Source organism: Silene latifolia, chromosome 9 (assembly GCF_048544455.1).
Source record: "Silene latifolia isolate original U9 population chromosome 9, ASM4854445v1, whole genome shotgun sequence".
Lineage (NCBI taxonomy): Eukaryota > Viridiplantae > Streptophyta > Magnoliopsida > Caryophyllales > Caryophyllaceae > Silene > Silene latifolia.
Genome location: NC_133534.1, coordinates 19,627,199 through 19,646,909, shown reverse-complemented (window position 1 = coordinate 19,646,909; position 19,711 = coordinate 19,627,199). Strand labels below are relative to the sequence as shown.

Below are 19,711 nucleotides of genomic sequence, written 5' to 3'. Positions count from 1 at the left end.
TTAAGGCAATGGAATACGATGGAGAAGTCACACAGTTCATAACTAGCTTGATAAATTGTGCTGGGAAGCCTAGTGCATTCAACATATCACCCACAAAAGCCCATTCAACCGAATCATAAGCTTTTTACAAATCAATCTTCATGAGCACTCTAGGAGAACACGTCTTCCTTTTGTACAATCTAACCAAGTCCTGACAGATAAGAATGTTTCCCACTATATCCCTTCCTTTGATGAAGGCTCCTTGAGAAGGACTCACAATATCAGGTAAAATTGTACTCAGTCTATTACAGATAACCTTGGAAATACATTTGTATAATGTATTGCAACAAGCAATAGGTCGGTACTGCATCACATTATCAGGAATATCAACCTTTGGCACCAGAGTAATTATGGTATTATTACTCTGCTTAAGTAAATTTCCAGTATGATACACATCTTTCACAACATTAATGACTGACTGCCCAGTGATATGCCAAGTATCCTTATAGAATTGACTACTAAACCCATCAGGTCCAGGAGCCTTGTCTCCTGGTATATCAAACATAGCAGCCTTAATTTCTGAATCAGTTAAAGGAGCAAACAGGGAAGAAATATGTTGTGGCTCCAGACAATTCCCAGCTCTAACAATGCCTGCATTCAACCTCTGCACAGGTTTGGACGACCCCAAAATATGCTGATAATACAGCTCAAAAGCTTTTTTAATCTCCTCATAGGAAGTACATAAATTATTATGCATATCCCTAATCTGGTACACCCTATTCCTGGCCCTTCTCCTCTTAGTACTTGTATGGAAATAGGCAGAGTTCTCATCCCCATCTTTTATCCATTTATCTTTAGATTTCTGATTAAGAAACTTGGCTCCAGCTTCCCTCAGAAACCTCAGTTCCTGAGAACATTCCTTCTCAGCAATAATAAGATCCTCATTTAAAGGATCAGTACTTAGAAAGAAATGGAGAGGATCCATTTCCCACAGAATATACCCATAAATTTCTCATTTAAGATCGCATTATCCCTAGTAAGTTTAAAATGAAATAGCATATTATTTGCATAAATATGACAAAAAAAAAAATATTTAAATAAACATTAGTAAAAGATTTATCTTATCTATGCATGTGTCATGCTATTTGAGCCGTTTTAACCTTATATCCGTCTTAACTATTAATTTAAACTAAATTACAGATGTAAATTTGGAATTTGGAAGACAAATTGTACATCACGTTCTTATTATAAGACTTCTTGTAAGGATTATAACAAGTGAACAACAGGTACATATTTAACAATATAATGTATATTTACTACTGTAACTAGATTTAAAGCACGTGCATTACACACGTTAATTAACTTAATTAATCTAATACAAAGTAATAATTCAAAATCATTTCATTATATGTATTATTTTTGAATAAATGATTATTCCCCAACTTACAAACTTAAAATTCAATTAAACTGTATCGTTATTAATGAGCTTGATGATTACGTACTATCAATTCTAACTTTTTTATCGCCCTATATATCCCCGAGTCCGAATTTCAATAAAAAAATAAATAAATAAATTAAACTGTAAAATTTGTTGGAATATGTGTCCTCCGACAATAATGCGATCACAACTGTCGATCATGATGATCACATGTTTAAGTCTCATTTCAAGAATACAATTGGGAAGTAATATTTTACTGTCAACTGGTCCACACATATCGGTAATGATTGGCTGACTAGAGTTTGACATTACTGTCGTGCGACGGTGGTGATCAGTTGATCCCCTTAGGTCATACCTAAAGGGTAACACTCTTAATTGATTATTTAATTGATCGTAAAACGATACGGGTTAATTAAATTACTTAAAATTGATGGACGATTTTGGAAGTAATATTTACGTATCTCATTATAATTTGATTAAATAAGATACGGTCTAAGTAATCGAATTGTTTTATTGCTTAGATGTAATTATTGTTTACGGAAACAAATTGAATCGGAATGAATAAATTATTATAAATACAGAATGTTGTAGTTTATAATTCGGAAACACTTTTTGGTACAAGTAATTATGAATTACTAGGTTAAATTTTATAAGTGACATATTTTATTAATATGTTGATTTTTAATTGTTAAAAATACATTTTATACACATAATGTCTTGGAACATGTTACATGTGACAAATTGACAAAATAATGTGTAAAAATGGACTTTCCATTTTACACTATATGTACCGAAAATAAGGAGGAGTATTATACTTAATTATGTTAATTATGTTGAGTGGAAAGCATAATCATAATACCTAGCTAGTAGCCATGCATGCCTATGTTTTCTTGAGAAGAATAACTTGCCCATGCATTGGCTCTCTCTCCTTCTCCCAACCGGTTTTCTAGAGCACATTAGAGGGCTTTTCCTCAATAAATTTTTTGATTCACAACTTGAGAAAATTTCTAGTGTAAGAAATAGAAAATACTCTCTACATCTTATGAAATTAGAGAGATAAAAACTCCAAAATTCCTTCCTCTATTTACCTTTGGGTCAATTTTATTAAGATTAATATTGTTCTAGTATTAATAATATTAGTCTTTTAGGAGGTTATCTTGGGTATAATTGTAACACCCTCATATTCAGAGGAGCCTTAACTAGGCCTTCCTTAGCATATAAGGGCATTACCATCTCGGTTGCCCGAGGACAGTAATAATCAAATGTCGATAAGAGAACTATTGTGTTATATTACAAGTGATTTAAAGCCAACAACGATATAAAAGATACAACTCAAAGGCTACTCTCTAAAGCTATCAAATCTCGTGAATACTCATCCCTGCCCGGACTCCAGCTATCAACAACATCAACACCTGCTAAGACCGACTGCTCACCATAAGGGGTCACGGCAGACACATAACAAACAAAACAACCACACAAGGTCAGTACTGAGATAAGATACGACAACAACAACATAGCTATCAACACGACACAACGCTATCAATCTCACACACAATCACGCTAAACCGATCAACCTCTGTCACTGACTGTCCACTGGACCAGCCCTGCCAGTGGGGGACCGCAGCCGTACCCACCAAATCCCCGCTCATCATACCGAGCGATAACCCTGTCCATTAATGTGCACATCCCCTTCCGTGGCGGGTTCCACGAAGGGCGAAACTAGGGCGTGAAGCCACTCCCGCAAGTGACCCCACTCAGCCGAAGACACGCCTCGCGAACCAGAGACAAACATTCACAGACAGCTGCAACGTAACAACCAACAAACTATATATACTAACCGACTACAGCATAAATGCTGCCACACAACGCAGCCACAACACAACAACAATGATACGATAATCGACACACTAGACTATCCACAGAGACTGAGTAGGCGAACCTACCTTTAAGCAACTGCAACCAATCCATGCCAACATATGACATATCCAGAAATCAAGCAAAGCCTATAACCACAACACAACATCTATTACTACCAAGCAAACCCTAACTGCAAAGATGAGGATACGGATGATGATTATGACATACCTATAAGGAGAAACCCGGCAAAAGATCGCTACCCGACTCAAGTGACGCTCTCCTAAGGCACAAGGATCTTCAAAAGGCTTCCCTGGAGGTTTTATGGTGAAGGGAAGGGAAAGAGGCGATTAAAGGATAGGAGAAAAGTGGCGGAAATGATTTGCGGATTTAACAAAACGCGATTAAAAACCCTCGCTGAAAACTCGATACTCGATCGAGTACCCCACATACTCGATCAAGTGACCCCCCCTACTCGATCGAGTAACCACGCTACTCGATCGAGTAGCCTCTACTCTATCGAGTACCTCGCGTAACTCGTAACCTAAGACAGCTTTGGCACGCACTTCTAAGAACTACTCCCGCTCCCAAGGTCAGTCAACGCTGGTCAAAGGGTCCCTAAAAGGGCGGGTATTACAATAATTCTTTGGGAGGGATTCCATACTTGAATCCTTATGTTCATCCATTATTTGAAAGCTCAAGAACAAGTAAGAAGGAGATCTTACTTGTGCCCAATAATCCGAAATATCAATGTAAGGGTTGATGATCTCTTCCTTTTTATTATTGTTTGTATGCATAAGATCAATGTTTAATTTTATGACTAAATTAAATCTTCACATATATGAATATGTTAAAATATGAGATATAGATTTATAACAAAATTAACATTTAATTTTACTTTACTATTAAAGTCTCAAATTCTAAAAATCAAAATACTCCATTTATAAGTACATTATTGATCTTCTGCGTTACGGGTTAGGAGGGGGAAGGGTGGTAGATTTGAGACGTATGTCGAGGGTTCTAGTAGTTTGGGGATTGAGCCGAGGAGAAAATTAGAGCTAGAGGAAAGATATCAGTTGGCTATTGACAGGCCTAGGTTTATTTTTTTTTTGTTCACTTGTTTCAATTAGTAAGTATTTAATTACAGTCTGTCTCATTATATGGAGTAAAATGTCAAGGACTCGATTTTGGGACAGAGTTGGACTCGAAATCAGATTGTAATTGTGACTGAAATGGACACGAAACAAGGAAATAAACAAGGATATGACTTAGACGAGATCACGAAGCAAGTCTAAGCCTAGGAATCTCGTCCAAGATAACGAAGCAAGGACTAAATTCCGCCCCAAAGCACTAAGCAAATGGAGGGTTTTCCGCACTAAGCAAGAAGAAAGCAAGTAGAAAACTCAGTTTTCAAACTCATAATTTAATTCAACTCAATCTGATTTTTACACAAGTTTAGAGCTCCTTATATAGAGGCTCCAATCTAATTCTAGCCATACATCCAATATTACATCCAAGGGTCACAAAATGGCAGGTTGTGAGGTACAAAAACGGCAGCAATAAGGTCCTACAAGCCTTACACAAACTGAAAATGAAAAGGACATAAAGCATAAAGCAAAACAAAGTAAACTAATGAGACAATCATCCTTGACTCCTTATTTAATGACAGCTGAGGCTTCTTGGGAGCTTCAAGGGGACCGGCCATGAGTAGTATAAGAGCCATAGAGCAACAAAAAAGGGTCCTTGGAGTTGGTTTGGACAATTTAAGAAACTTGAAAATGACTTGTGAGTTACCCTTGTAAAACCGTGCATTATGGACCTCAGTTTTAGTTTGCTCTTTATCTCTTGATATGTGTCCTTCCAAGACAAAAGTCCCTAGACAAAAATGCTCTAAACTCATCCCAGATGAGAATATGACCGATTTTTGACACCAATTCTGTTGGGGTTGGTGTCCTTAACAGTTAGTGCAAGGACTTATAAATCTCTAAAAGGATCAAAGGGCATACTTTTGGTATTATTATCAGTTGATCCACGTTTATCAATAACGGTTGGCTTGCTAGATAAGTTTGACGTTATTGTCATACAGATGGCGGTGATCAACTGGTCCCTAAAAGTCACACCTATAGGATACGTTTGAGAGACGTGACAGTATGAAAATACAGTCATGTAGATGCCAAATTTGACTAACCAGTTAGTCCGAGTTATTTGACTAATAATAAGTCAAAATGTGATGTTGAGATATTTTATTTAATACGGATTAAATAAAAATGGCTAAGGCGAATTAAGCAGTTAATTCGTAAATTGAATATAATCGTTTTATATTTAATCAAATGTATATTGAATATTATTATACAATATTGTCTTTGTCGGACATGTATTAATAATTCAACTAATCCGTATTATTAGTTGATGCTTTAATACCCGATAACCAATGACAGTTTATAATGAAACCGCGTCATATACATTTAGAATTTAACAAACCGGACCACGAGTTAAAACCAAGAGGAAGTGGAAGCCCACTTCCCCTTGAGGGTTTCGGTCTTGCCGAATGAGAGGGAACAAAAGGGAGGGTTTCTCCTCCCTTCTAACCTAATCATTTCATTTTGTAAAAATTCTAGGGTTTTTGAGAAAGTGCCTCTCAAAAATTCGGATCTCTCATCCAACAAAACCTCACAAAACAATCCTCTCAATATTGCAAGGCAATTAGAGGATTCTTTCTAGCACAAGGGCATTTCTCGGACAATCTTGGGTGCATCATTTAGGAGGAGGTCTACTTTGATCTCTCATTGCCATATTGCACTAGGACCGAAGGTTATTTCTAATGCTTTATTGTCTTTCTCATGTTTTCGTTTTATGACTATAATCACGTATTAAATTTACGTTATAATCCCTAAATTTAAAGGGTCTTATACGGATATAACCCTACAAGTGGTATCAGAGCGAGGCCACGTAAATTTTCTTTGTGATTTTTCATAAATCGTTTTGAAACGATTTTGTTTTGGCTTAAAAACCGTGCGGCATCAGTTTTTTTCTCACGGCAGAAATTTTTTTTTCGGCTGTTGCGTTTTTATGCTTTGTAAACCGTGTCATGTGTTTACACGGTTGATACGTTTTTTGTCCGTTGCATTTTGTTATTTTACACGATCATTATAGCAATATGTTAATGTTTTGCAATTTGTTGATTTAATTTTACACGATTTTGATCAAAATTGCAATAGGTTTTGCTTTGTCAAACTGTTTTTACGAGGGTTTTAAGTTTTCAGAACTTGTTTGGTCTCGATCGAGTGAATTTCTACTCGATCGAGAGCTTTTTCTGTCTTGTTTTTGCTCGATCGAGTCCTTGCTGTACTCGATCGACCTCTGTTTAAAACCCCACTGCTCGATCGAGAAGTCCTCGTACTCGATCGAGCAGATTTGCTGATAAAAGCCCTCGATCGACCTCCAGTATTGTCGATCGAGTACTTTCTGTTTGGCAATCCTCTCGATCGACTAGCAGTCCAGTCGATCGAGCTCTTTTATTCCTCGATCGAGCACTTATGTCCCTGGATCGAGTGATTTTTGGTTTGCCAGCTTTGAAAATTTATTTCTTTTGTTTTAAATTTTCTTTTGGCCTTAATATGTACTTTATACGGATATTGTACACTCGCTATGATTGTGAAACGGTTCACACACGTACCATTAAGTTATTTTAAAGCGTATTTAAAATAACGGATTGTATTCGTTTAAAATTAAATTGATAGAAGCGGTTTTATCACATGAATTTTAATCATTAAAAGGTGGTTTGGATAAATTTAACATAATTACGGAATTATGTCACGAATGAATTTGTTTTTAGTTGATGCATTTTTATTTATCGTTAATTTTGAATGCTTGTGAATGCCTTTTATTACGTAGTTATTTATTTTACAAACGGTTGTAACTTAGTGTGGCCTTAGTAGAACGTGTTACCGTAATGATGGAACACGGTCTTGGTTGTATTTTGAGATCTCGTATCTCCGTTTTGGATTTTTCACTTGTAATTACAGGTTTTAATTAGAATGTAAATAGGTTATATTTTGTAATTTTAATTGTAATTTTTGAGAAGACCAAAGATGGAGACCGGATGCTCACTCCCGCTACATGGATCAAGATGGAACATCAAGACAAGCTTCTCGGGTCCAACGGTGGATTCCAAAGTTGTTTTATGTTCTTTTTATTAGGATAGGCCACACTAGGAATTTTTATTTACGTATTGCATTTTTTTATTTATTTTTCGCAACGATAATATGCATCATATTCCGCCTAAAAACCAAACCACCTATTTATTGCATGAAAACTGACACATATAGAGGTCACGAGTTAGTTTTCTTTGACATTCTCATGTCACATGTTTTTAAGCCATCACCCAAATTAATTCATTCACGCAGACGCTAGTTATTCGTTCACTTAAAATGAATTATAATTTAGTTGATGGGATCTTCCTCGTATAAACAAAAATTGAGAACGGTCTTTATAGGTCAAACTCCAATGAGTCCCTTCTTCGTCGGTAGGCATAATATGACCCCTTCTACGTCGGGTAAGTTGGAACCGATTGACCTATTTTATCTCAACACTATGGTCACTCGTACGATCCTGTGATCATGGTGGACTATAGATAGGATTTACGGAAATCTATCGACCAAGAATTCTTACGGAAGAATTAGCTAAACAGTTGGCTTATCAATTTACGGAAATTGAGTCTTGGGATCACTTGTATTATTCTTGAGGGAGATCAATTATGCAAGTGCCATGAGTCTACACGTCAAAATGAATTTTAAATAGACTTAAATCACCTCGATGAGTTGCTTATTTCGTTTTTGTTTTTCTTTCTTTTTCAGTGTAGATCACGAACTTTTAAACTGCTATTAACAAATGGCTGGTCACTTGAACGACCCAATGCCAAGTGCCACATTGGACCGTGAGTCCTGGCTTCGGATCTTCATGAATCAGATGAATCAGTCAACTCGACTGAAGAATGATGGATCAAACTTCGCGGACTGGGAGGCAGCATTACGGAATGCTTGCCGCTGCGACGGAAGCTCAAATATCTGCTTGAGCCCATGCCGTTAAACCCCAGGCCCCACGGGCCGGAATTAACGAGATCGACAAGTATAACGATTTCGCCTTGGAAGCGGGTGCGATTAAAAACGTAATCATTTTTGCAATGGAACCCAAATTGCAGAAACGCTTCATAGCCCAAGGTGCAAACAAGATTTTCACCACGCTCACCAAGGAATTCTCGAAAGCACCGAGAATCGTGACCTATGAGCATACCACTCGCTTCTTTGATGCGAGACTCCAGAAGGGTCAACCGGTTAGCCCACACATTCTCAGCATGATTGAGAATGTCGAGAACCTGGAGACGCTTGATTGTAAAATCAGCGAGAACATCGTGATTGACCGCATGCTTCATTCACTCCACGATGGTTTTTCGCAATTTAGAGCGAATTACTATATGAATGATTTGAAGAAAAGTCCCCACGAACTGCACTCCCTTCTCGTACAGACCGAGAAGGACATGAAGTTCAGTGGGAGCATGAAACAAGATGTTCTCGTTGTGTCAAACAAGGGCAAGGGTAAGGGCAAGGTTCAGCCAGGCCTAGCAGTAGGCAAACCGAAGTTTAAGAAGTCGGGTTCAGGTAAGAGTGGGCCTGGTGAGTCGAGCACCTCATCGGGCGCGACAAAGAGCAAGAATGAAAACATGGAGTGCCATCATTGCCACAAGACTGGGCATTTGAGGCGTACATGTCCTGTTTATCATGAGGACTTAAAGGCAGGTCGTGTTAAACCTGTTGGTATGTCTTCTCTCTCTTCTACTTTTATTCATATGATTGAGATTAACCACGCAAGTTACGGAACTTGGGTACTTGATACTGGTTGTGGTTCTCATCTGTGTAATCATGTGCAGGGGCTCCGAAACATCGAACCCCTCGTAAAGGGTGAGGTGGACCTGCGTGTTGGGAATGGAGCAAGAGTGGCTGCCATCTCAAAGGGGACATATGTGATCCAACTTCCTAGCGGATTTGAGTTATCATTATATGATTGCTATTATGTACCTAGTCTTTCCAAAAACATTATTTCGGTTTACGCACTTGACAAACTTGGTTTTTCATTTGTAATAGAGAATAATACTTGCATTTTCTCTTTACACGATATGATTTATGGCAAGGCAGTCTCCATGAACGGAATTTATGTTTTAGATCAGACCACCGAAATATTACACGTAATGAATAAAAGGTTAAAGGTTGGTGACAAAGATCAAACGTATCTATGGCACTGCCGTATGGGTCACATTAATGAGAAACGCGTTAAACAGCTCATCAAGAAAGGAGCTATCTCGGCCTTTGATTTTCAATCATTTGGCACGTGTGAATCATGTCTCATCGGTAAGATGACTCGGATTTCCTTCAAAGGTGTTGGAATGCGCGCTGCTGACCTATTAGGGCTCATACACACGGATGTATGTGGTCCTATGTCAATCACCGCACGAGAAGGCTATAGGTATTTCATCACTTTCACGGATGATTTAAGTAGATATGGCTATGTCTACTTAATGAAGCACAAAAGTGAATCCTTTGAGAAATTCAAGGAATACCAGAATAGGGTACAGAACCTATTGGGTAGAAAGATAAAAACACTGCGTTCGGATCGTGGTGGCGAGTATCTTTCTCACGAGTTTGATCAACACCTTAAGGACTGTGGGATTGCCCTACAGTTAACTCCACCTGGAACACCTCAGTTGAATGGTGTGTCCGAACGGAGAAATCGAACACTACTTGATATGGTTCGATCCATGATGAGTCACACCGTGTTGCCTCGACTCATTGTGGGGTTATGCTCTTCATCGTCACCGCTCTAATACTTAACCGAAGTCCGTCTAAAGTGTTGACAAGACTCCATATGAACTATGGAAGGGAACGGTCCCTAACTTGTCCTTTATACGGGTTTGGGGCTGCGAGGCTTATGTCAAGTGGAGACACGAGGATAAGGTCGGCCCGCGATCGGTCAAGACATACTTTATAGGTTATCCTAAAGGAACACTTGGTCATTACTTCTATTCGCCAACCGAACAACGTGTTTTTGTTGCGGCTAGTGCGACATTCTTAGAGAAGGAATTTCTCGAGAATGCAAAGAGTGATAGAACCTTCGAATCGCGTCGGAGATTCCAGAACCAAGTACCGAGCAATCATTGGAGGAATCTATTCCTTCAATCCCGGCTGCGGTAAACATTCCTGAGGAACCTAGGAGGTCGGGTAGAGTCTCTATTCCTCCGGACAGATACATTGGTATGGTCGAGGAACATGACATAGATGACGTTCTACTCTTAACGAGTAGTGAACCCGCAACCTATAAAGGTGCCATGACTAGTTCTGACTCAAAGCTATGGCTTGAGGCCATGCAATCCGAGATGGACTCCATGTACGAGAACAACGTGTGGGATCTTGTTGACTTACCTGCTAAGGTTCGTCCCCTTCAATGCAAATGGCTTTACAAGATAAAGCATTCTGTGGAAGGTCAACAAGATATCTACAAAGCACGACTAGTTGCTAAAGGTTTCACCCAAGTGCCAGGTTTGCACTACGATGAAATTTTTGCACCCGTAGTCATGCTGCGTTCCATTCGGATTATCTTAGCGATTGCCGCTTTTCATGACTATGAAATTTGGCAAATGGACGTGAAAACCGCCTTCTTAAACGGCTTTTTGGAGGAAGAGTTGTACATGGTACAACCCGAAGGTTTCATCGATCCAGAACACCCTAAGAAAGTGTGCAAGCTTAAGCGTTCCATTTATGGACTTAAGCAAGCATCAAGGAGTTGGAATCATCGCTTCGACCAAGTGATAAAAGAAAATGGATTCACTCGATCGGTCGAGGAACCATGTCTATATATCAAGTCGAGTGGGAGCAAGATTGTCTTCCTAATATTGTATGTTGACGACATACTCCTGATTGGGAATGACATACCTCTCTTAACTTCGGTGAAAGTATGGTTGAAAAACCATTTCCAGATGAAAGATCTGGGAGAGGCACAAAGAATTCTAGGCATCCGTATCTATCGAGATAGATCACGACGGATGCTATCTCTCGATCGAGTCTTACATAGACAAAGTCCTAGAGAGATTCAGCATGACTAACTCCAAGAAGGGGTTCCTTCCTATGGCTCCAGGGGTGCATTTGAGCAAGTCTCAGGCACCAGAGACACCGGAAGAGAAAGAGCGCATGACACGGATTCCTTATGCTTCGGCAATAGGATCTATCATGTATGCCATGATATGCACACGTCCCGACGTGGCATATGCATTGAGTATGACAAGTCGATTCCAACGACATCCGGTGAATCACATTGGCTGGCTGCCAAGAACATTCTTAAGTACCTACGGAGGACTAAAGATTGGGCATTGACTTATGGAGGCGGCGATCAAAAGCTATGCGCAACCTAACCGTTCTGTGATGCTAGCTTCCAAACGGATCGAGATGACTCAAAATCTCGGTCTGGATTCGTTTTTACTCTTAATGGCGCTGCAGATCACCGGAAGAGTTCGAAACAAACTGTTACAGCAGATTCTACGACTGAGTCCGAGTACTATGCCGCGTCTGAAGCTACAAAGGAAGCGATATGGATGCGTCAATTCTTACATGGGCTATCTGTAGTGCCTAGTTCGAATGACCCGATCACCATCTATTGCGACAATAGTGGTGCCATCTTCCAAGCTAAGGAGCCAAAGTCTAGCAACAAGTCTAGACATGTACAACGGAAAGCTCATCTAATCCGAGATTACGTGGAGCAAAAGGAAGTAGTGATAGAAAAGATTGCTACAGATGATAACATAGCAGATCCTCTCACTAAACCATTACGACAAGATAAGCATGAAGGGCACGTTAATTCCATGGGAATCAAACGTGTTCCTAAGTTTTAGTACTCTTTTATGGATTAGATTCATTCTCTTTTGTACTCTATACAACATCATCGTTTTGATATTTATATATTTTGTTTTTCATGTGGAATTGTACGACAATTTTGAACACCACAAAGTGAACTGAACAAACATTATATTTTAGTCCTTAATTGCCCACATGAGCTGATAACTCTGGCAATTATTTTGTGACGTTGGTTGATGGTGGGTTCAACGAACCATAAGTCAACCGGTTGACTGACCAATCACAGAGGCGATTTATACGGATATTTCGTAGGACACCATTGTGACATCGACGTGGAGTCCTAAATGTTTTATAACATTCGCTGCCCGGTCGTGGATAGGACCTCCATGGTGATCCTAAGAGTCGATTCTTTTGACTATCGACTGTCTCTTGAGACTACGGCAGATTTTGGGTGGCTTTGGTTTCTTTCTCACGGTCATCCGTAACGAGGGGCCAAGTAGATTTTTTCTGGTCATTTCATGCTCGTGTGCTTAGATCGGAAGGAGTCGAGTTGAAGGAAATATTCAGCCTTTATCGGGTACTCGATATTTCTCGGGGCCACTCGAGGAGTCAGAATCGAAATGCATGGCCATGCTCGGATACGGATTCGTTTTATCAGTTAAGTTACTCTCTAGTCGGGGAAACCACTCTTGATACAGATCGATTGTAAAATACGACCTTTGCGGATCCGGATCTGCAAATTGTTTTACATTGAGTGCGAGAAATTTTTAAATGAATATGAGAATCGGTTATCGCACATACACTTGTACGGACAAGTGGGAGTTTGTTGAGCCGTGTCCTCCGGTTAGTGCGGATAACGTCATTGCACATACACTTGTACGGACAAGTGGGAGCTTGTTGGGGTTGGTGTCCTTAACAATTAGTGCAAGGACTTATAAACCTCTAAAAGGATCAAAGGGCATACTTTTGGTATTATTATCAGTTGATCCACGTTTATCAATAACGGTTGGCTTGCTAGATAAGTTTGACGTTATTGTCATACGGATGGCGGTGATCAACTGGTCCCTAAAAGTCACACCTATAGGATACGTTTGAGAGACGTGATGATGATGAAAATACAGTCATGTAGATGCCAAATTTGACTAACCAGTTAGTCCGAGTTATTTGACTAATAATAAGTCAAAATGTGATGTTGAGATATTTTATTTAATACGGATTAAATAAAAATGGCTAAGGCGAATTAAGCAGTTAATTCGTAAATTGAATATAAGCGTTTTATATTTAATCAAATGTATATTGAATATTATTATACAATATTGTCTTTGTCGGACATGTATTAATAATTCAACTAATCCGTATTATTAGTTGATGCTTTAATACCCGATAACCGATGACAGTTTATAATGAAACCGCGTCATATACATTTAGAATTTAACAAACCGGACCACGAGTTAAAACCAAGAGGAAGTGGAAGCCCACTTCCCCTTGAGGGTTTCGGTCTTGCCGAATGACAGGGAACAAAAGGGAGGGTTTCTCCTCCCTTCTAACCTAATCATTTCATTTTGTAAAAATTCTAGGGTTTTTGAGAAAGTGCCTCTTAAAAATTCGGATCTCTCATCCAACAAAACCTCACAAAACAATCCTCTCAATATTGCAAGGCAATTAGAGGATTCTTTCTAGCACAAGGGCATTTCTCGGACAATCTTGGGTGCATCATTTAGGAGGAGGTCTACTTTGATCTCTCATTGCCATATTGCACTAGGACCGAAGGTTATTTCTAATGCTTTATTGTCTTTCTCATGTTTTCGTTTTATGACTATAATCACGTATTAAATTTACGTTATAATCCCTAAATTTAAAGGGTCTTATACGGATATAACCCTACAAATTCTTAGACGGATTTGTATTTAGAGCCTATTTTGTCGATGCTCCAAAACTGTGTAATTCCAAGCTAGTGTGTGCTTCCAATTCCATTGCAAACTCTCCTTCTTGAAAAGGATTTGTCCTCAAATCCTGGATATCATCATCTTCGACCTCCTCATAGCATGGAGTCAAATTACCACCATCAATTGTGACTTGTTGGACTTAATTTGCTTAATGATCTCGAATGGACCATCATCACTTGCCATGAACTGTTTTTCCTTCTTGTTGTTGATCTTTCCTTTGCTCAAATGTACCCATACTTGATCTCCGGGTCTGAAAACTTTGGCTTGCTTAGGAACCTTGGACCTTTCTTTACAAGCTCATTTGCATTTCTTGACTTGAGCATGGATGTGGAGTCCCTTTTCAACTTGCTTCTTTGCACCATTTTCCTCCTCACTAGAGCAAACAATTGACTTGAATTCTCGTGGTTGGGCAGCCTTATTGTCAATGCTACTAGCTTCACAATTGACTTCAAATGAATTAGTTAAATTTGGAATACAAATTGTATGAGAATCAAATTGCAAACCTTCAAAGGAACCCTTGGTTTGATCATTCCATTTGAGCAATTCTTGGACACCCTTAGGCAGCGGTATCTCGTGTTCTTTGGCCCCATATTTGGCAAGGAGAACATAGGCATTCTCCATATCTTTCAACTCTCGGATCATTTCGGTTTCATTGGAGTAACAAGGCGTCTTTAAAAGGCTCAAACATGGAGGGTGGTGTGAGGGGTGTTAGAATGACTTTCCTCTTGCCAAATTCAAAGGTGTATGTGTTGTCTTTCCCATTATGTACCGAGTTCCTATCAAACTCCCAAGGTCTATCAAGTAGAAGATGTCAAACATTCACAGGTAGAACATCACAAAGAGCCTCATCAACATAGTTCTTTCCAATTGAGAAGGATACTAAGCATTGCTTATCCACTTTGATTTCCACCCCTTTGTTGAGCCACCTCAATTTGTAAGGATTTGGATGGTCTTGTGTGGGCAAGGATAGCTTTTCAATGAGAGTATTAGAAGCCACATTAGTACAACTCCCACCATCAATGATTAGATTGTAAACTTTCCCCTTAATAGTGCACCTAGACCTAAAGAGTTGTTGTTTTTGGTTCATTTCCAAGGGTTGGGCACTCAAAGCTCTTCATAGGACTAAGTTCAATCCCGAATCCGGTTCCACAACCATGGCAGTCTCCTCTTGCTCCGTTTCTTCCTTACCATAATCACAAACAAGGATCTCATCCTCACCCCAATGTACCACCTAAAAGCTACTAAGAGCTCTCTTGGTTGAACAATCTTTAGCAAAGTGACCAAAACCTTGGCATTGGTAACATTTTTTTAGGGAAGTGGTGTTTTTGAGTGAGGTCATGGGTGCTTTGCCTTTGTCAATAGTAGGGGTTTTGTTTTGAGGTGTTGGTTCAACAACCTTGGTCTCGGTTTGGTCTTGGTGAGGGGATGTTTTGGACAGTAGTTTTGTGGTTGTAGCCTTATCGTTCCCCATTTCTCAACCCTCAATGCCAAGTTCACGGCCTCCTCAAAGGACAACACTTGATACATTCACACTCTACTAGCAATCTTAAAGTCCAAACCTTCAATAAACCTAGCAATCTTTTGTTCGGGCTATTCATTTACTTCACATTGCAAGGTTAATAGCTCAAAGTCTCTAAAGTAAGACTCAATAGGTTGTTGCTCTTGTTTAAGTTGAGTGAGCCTAATAAACATGTCTTGAGTTTAGTCTCTAGGCACAAACTTTTCCTTAAGCTTCTTTTTCAGTTTTAACCAAGACTTAATAGGTTCTTTACCATCCCTTCTTCTATGATTTTTTAGGTTCTCATACCAAAGGGAAGCATAGCCTTTGATTTTAAAGATTGCAACTTTAAAAGCTTTGCTATCCGAATAACCTTTAAACTCAAGGACCCTTTCAATGGTCCTAAACAAATCTAACAAATCCTCAAGGTTTAAGCTACCATAAAAATCAGGAATTTCTACCTTTAAGTCTTTGTTGGTCTCTCTTTGAAATGCCTCGGCCATGGAGTCCTACGAATCTGAAAATTGCTCCTCTTCTTGAACAACTTGACCTCTTCCTCTTCCCATGAGGCCACGGCCTCTACCCCTGCCACGGTGTGGTCTTCCATCTCTTGTTGGTGTTGGAATGTTAGCCATGATAGCATTGAAAGAATCCAACATTAGGTCGCATTTTTCAGAAAGTTGTGTCATTTGGTTTTCAATTCCGGTGAGTCTCTCTTTATCGTGGTTGTTTCTTTGGGTTTTTGTTGTAGTTAGGATATAAAAAGGACTCAACTTTGGGACGAAAATAAGACAAAAAAAAAAACAGATTGTAATTTGGCTGAAATGTAAGGAAAGAAACAAGGATAATGAACTCACAAAGAAAGGCTTTTCCCAAGACTAACACAAGATGGAATTGTGTTATAACCTTGCTCTGATAACCAATTTGGAGTAAAACGTCAAGGACTCGATTTTGGGACAGAGTTGGACTCGAAATCAGATTGTAATTATGACTAAAATGGACACGAAACAAGGAAATAAACAAGGATATGACTTAGACGAGATCACGAAGCAAGTCTAAGCCTAGGAATCTCGTCCAAGATCACAAAGGACTAAATTCCCCCCCAAAGCACTAAGCAAATGGAGGGTTTTCCGCACTAAGCAAGAAGAAAGCAAGTAGAAAACTCAGTTTTCAAACTCATAATTTAATTCAACTCAATCTGATTTTTACACAAGTTTAGAGCTCCTTATATAGAGGCTACAATCTAATCCTAGCCATACATCCAATATTACATCCAAGGGTCACAAAATGGCAGGTTGTGAGGTACAAAAACAGCAGCAATAAGGTCCTACAAGTCTTACACAAACTGAAAATGAAAAGGACATAAAGCATAAAGCAAAACAAAGTAAACTAATGAGACAATCATCCTTGACTCCTTATTTAATGATAGGTGAGGCTTCTTGGGAGCTTCAAGGGGATCAGACATGAGTAGTATAAGAGCCATAGAGCAGCAAGAAGGGTCCTTGGAGTTGGTTGGGACAATTTAGGAAACTTGAAAACGACTTGTGAGCTACCCTTGTAAAACCGTGCATTATGGACCTCAGTTTTAGTTTGCTCTTTACCTCCTGATATGTGCCCTTTCAAGACAAAAGTCCCTAGACAAAAATGTTCTAAACTCATCATAGATGAGAATATGACCGGTTTTTGACACCACTTCTTAGACGGATTTGGATTTAGAGCCCAATTTTGTCGAGGTTCCAAAACCGTGCAATTCCAAAGCTAGTGTGTGCTTCCAATTCCATTGCATTATAGACGATCACTATCCGTCTATAGCTATAGACGAATAATGACCCTCTCACAAAATTAAAGTGGAGGGCAAGTGGGGGTATTCATTTCTTACCCACTTATACTATCCACTTTCATTTGTGAGGTGGACACTATTCGTCTATAGTTATAAACGGATAATGCCCGTCTATAACGAGAATTGTGATTTAATTAAGGGAAAGATGCTAGAGTTTTGAATTGGTTGACTCTCGGTTATTGGAGACACATTTTGAAGGTTGAAACTTGTTCTATAGTCGTCATGGTCTGGTACTTGTACAATTTAGTTTGTCGTATCAATCTCGAGTTCTATTGACAAACACAGAAGTCAATATAGAAGCGTTTTTTGTCAACGGTCTTTTCCCCTCCATTTTCAATCATTAATAATCTTAGAGCTGGATTAACATTGCAAAGATACTTGGCAGTTGGCATCGACAACTGAGGAGCTGTCTATTTAATTAGGTTCATGGTACTAAGTTGAGTTTTTCATTTGAACTAATTGGCGTGTTATTGAACATCTCAGCAGCTTCCGCTGTTTTTCTGGTACTGTAATTCAATTCTACGTTTACCACTGACTTCACTTCATCCAAAACAAAATTTCCTGGAAGAGGCCATCAAAATCGATCAACACAAAAATCCATTACAACTGATAATCATGACCGACTTATATTCCATTCAACCAGCCTCGTCTTCCCTTCATCCAATACAAATATTCTGATTGCAAATCATCTATATTCCTGGCAATGAGCTAATATACTAGCTACAGGACCCAAAGCAGCACAAAACCAACCATGATTGATGAAAGCGGAAACATCGCTATATTCAGAATCTTCAAATTTCCCATCTAAAATAGACTAACAACAGGTGTACAAAGCTAAAGAAAACAATTGGATCAAACATCGACCTGGTATCGATAAATTCATCCATCACAACAGAAACTGCAAATCATAAGTGTGCAGCTAATCATAATTCAACAGTCTAAACACAAGCCTAAAATTTAAACCTTGGACCAACAAAAGATCGCAACTTCAGATCCAACAAATTCAAACTTGAATCATCCTGGTATCATTACACCTCCAAGGCCGTTACAAGATTATATAACGTCGTTTTAAATGCATAGACGACTATAACATTGTTGTTGTTGACTCAAAATAGAATAGAAGGCATAAACCAAGCTTAACCTGAAATATAACTCCGACGGCATTCACCCGGGGCCCAAGACATGTAAGGTAACTGCATGTGTCCCCGAATAATGGTCCTATGCATCTGGATCACCAAAAATACACTATTTAAAATAATAATCTAAGATTGACAATTTTGCTCGGATCGGTCAGTAAAAATAATTTAGAAAAATTACCCTGAGATGGGAGTTGACTGTTTCTACAGTTAAGTTGTTAACATTCATCAATTCGAGAATGTTTTCGGGAGTGGCTTCTGCAATTAAATTAGTAAAATATGTATGTATGAAAAGGATGGTAGAGTAAATTAAAACAAAGGAAAATAAATAAACATACGATTAAGACCACCCAAGGAATTGACGGCTTCAAGAAACCTATGATGCATCTCATCTGTCCATCGAAAACCACCACCACGACGAAGTAAACCCGAAACGACCCGAATATTACGATTACGATTACGGGCTGCTGATGATTGATTACGATTACGGGCTGCTGATGGAGCAATGACATCTGGGTTACTATCAGCAGTAATTACCGGAATATTATCAGCAGCATCAGATGATTGATTATGAGAAGAGAGATCCATTGGTAGAGCGTCGATAAAGGTAGGGTTGTTTGATTGATGGAGTCTATCAAATAGGTAGGGGCAAAGTAGACGACCACAACCAACACACACAGCACAATTCTCTCTTTAACCTAGAAACATGGATGAACCAAAGAAAAGAAAAAAAAGAAAAAGAGACTAGCCAAATGTTGTCGTAGCCGTAGGAGTCCGATTTTTGTTCAAAATAAAATATCATCACTTTAAGCATATTTAATCCGTTTTTTACTTTAAACGGATATATCCGTTTATAGTGAGACTAATTGAAAAAACATATTCTAGATATGCACTTTTATGACTGATCTTTTTACTCCCAATGTCATTTATTTAGGGTTTTGGGGGAAATTTTGTACCAATTCTAATTGTAGTTTTCATCTAATCACTACCCAAAGCTCTTTGTTTGTCTCACACAGTTTCACATCTTACAAATTTCTCTCTTTTGAGGAGATTATTGTTGAGAACTTGAATTTCGATCGTTCAAAATGGATTCGGGGTTTTCTTCCTCAGATTATAGCCGAGC

The 19,711-nt window shown here is 38.9% G+C and overlaps 1 protein-coding gene across 1 annotated transcript; it reads right to left on the bottom strand.

Annotated features, from left to right (window-relative positions):
- Nucleotides 1-18,209: 18,209 nt before the first annotated feature.
- On the bottom strand, nucleotides 18,210-19,351 carry LOC141602490 (uncharacterized). The gene is made up of 3 exons (XM_074422749.1): nucleotides 18,927-19,351; nucleotides 18,770-18,846; nucleotides 18,210-18,678 (listed from the first exon to the last, which is right to left on the bottom strand). Exons 1-3 carry the CDS (start codon nucleotides 19,174-19,176, stop codon nucleotides 18,589-18,591), a joined length of 417 nt encoding a protein of 138 aa, XP_074278850.1. The 5' UTR covers nucleotides 19,177-19,351; the 3' UTR covers nucleotides 18,210-18,588.
- Between the last annotated feature and the right edge of the window lie 360 nt (nucleotides 19,352-19,711).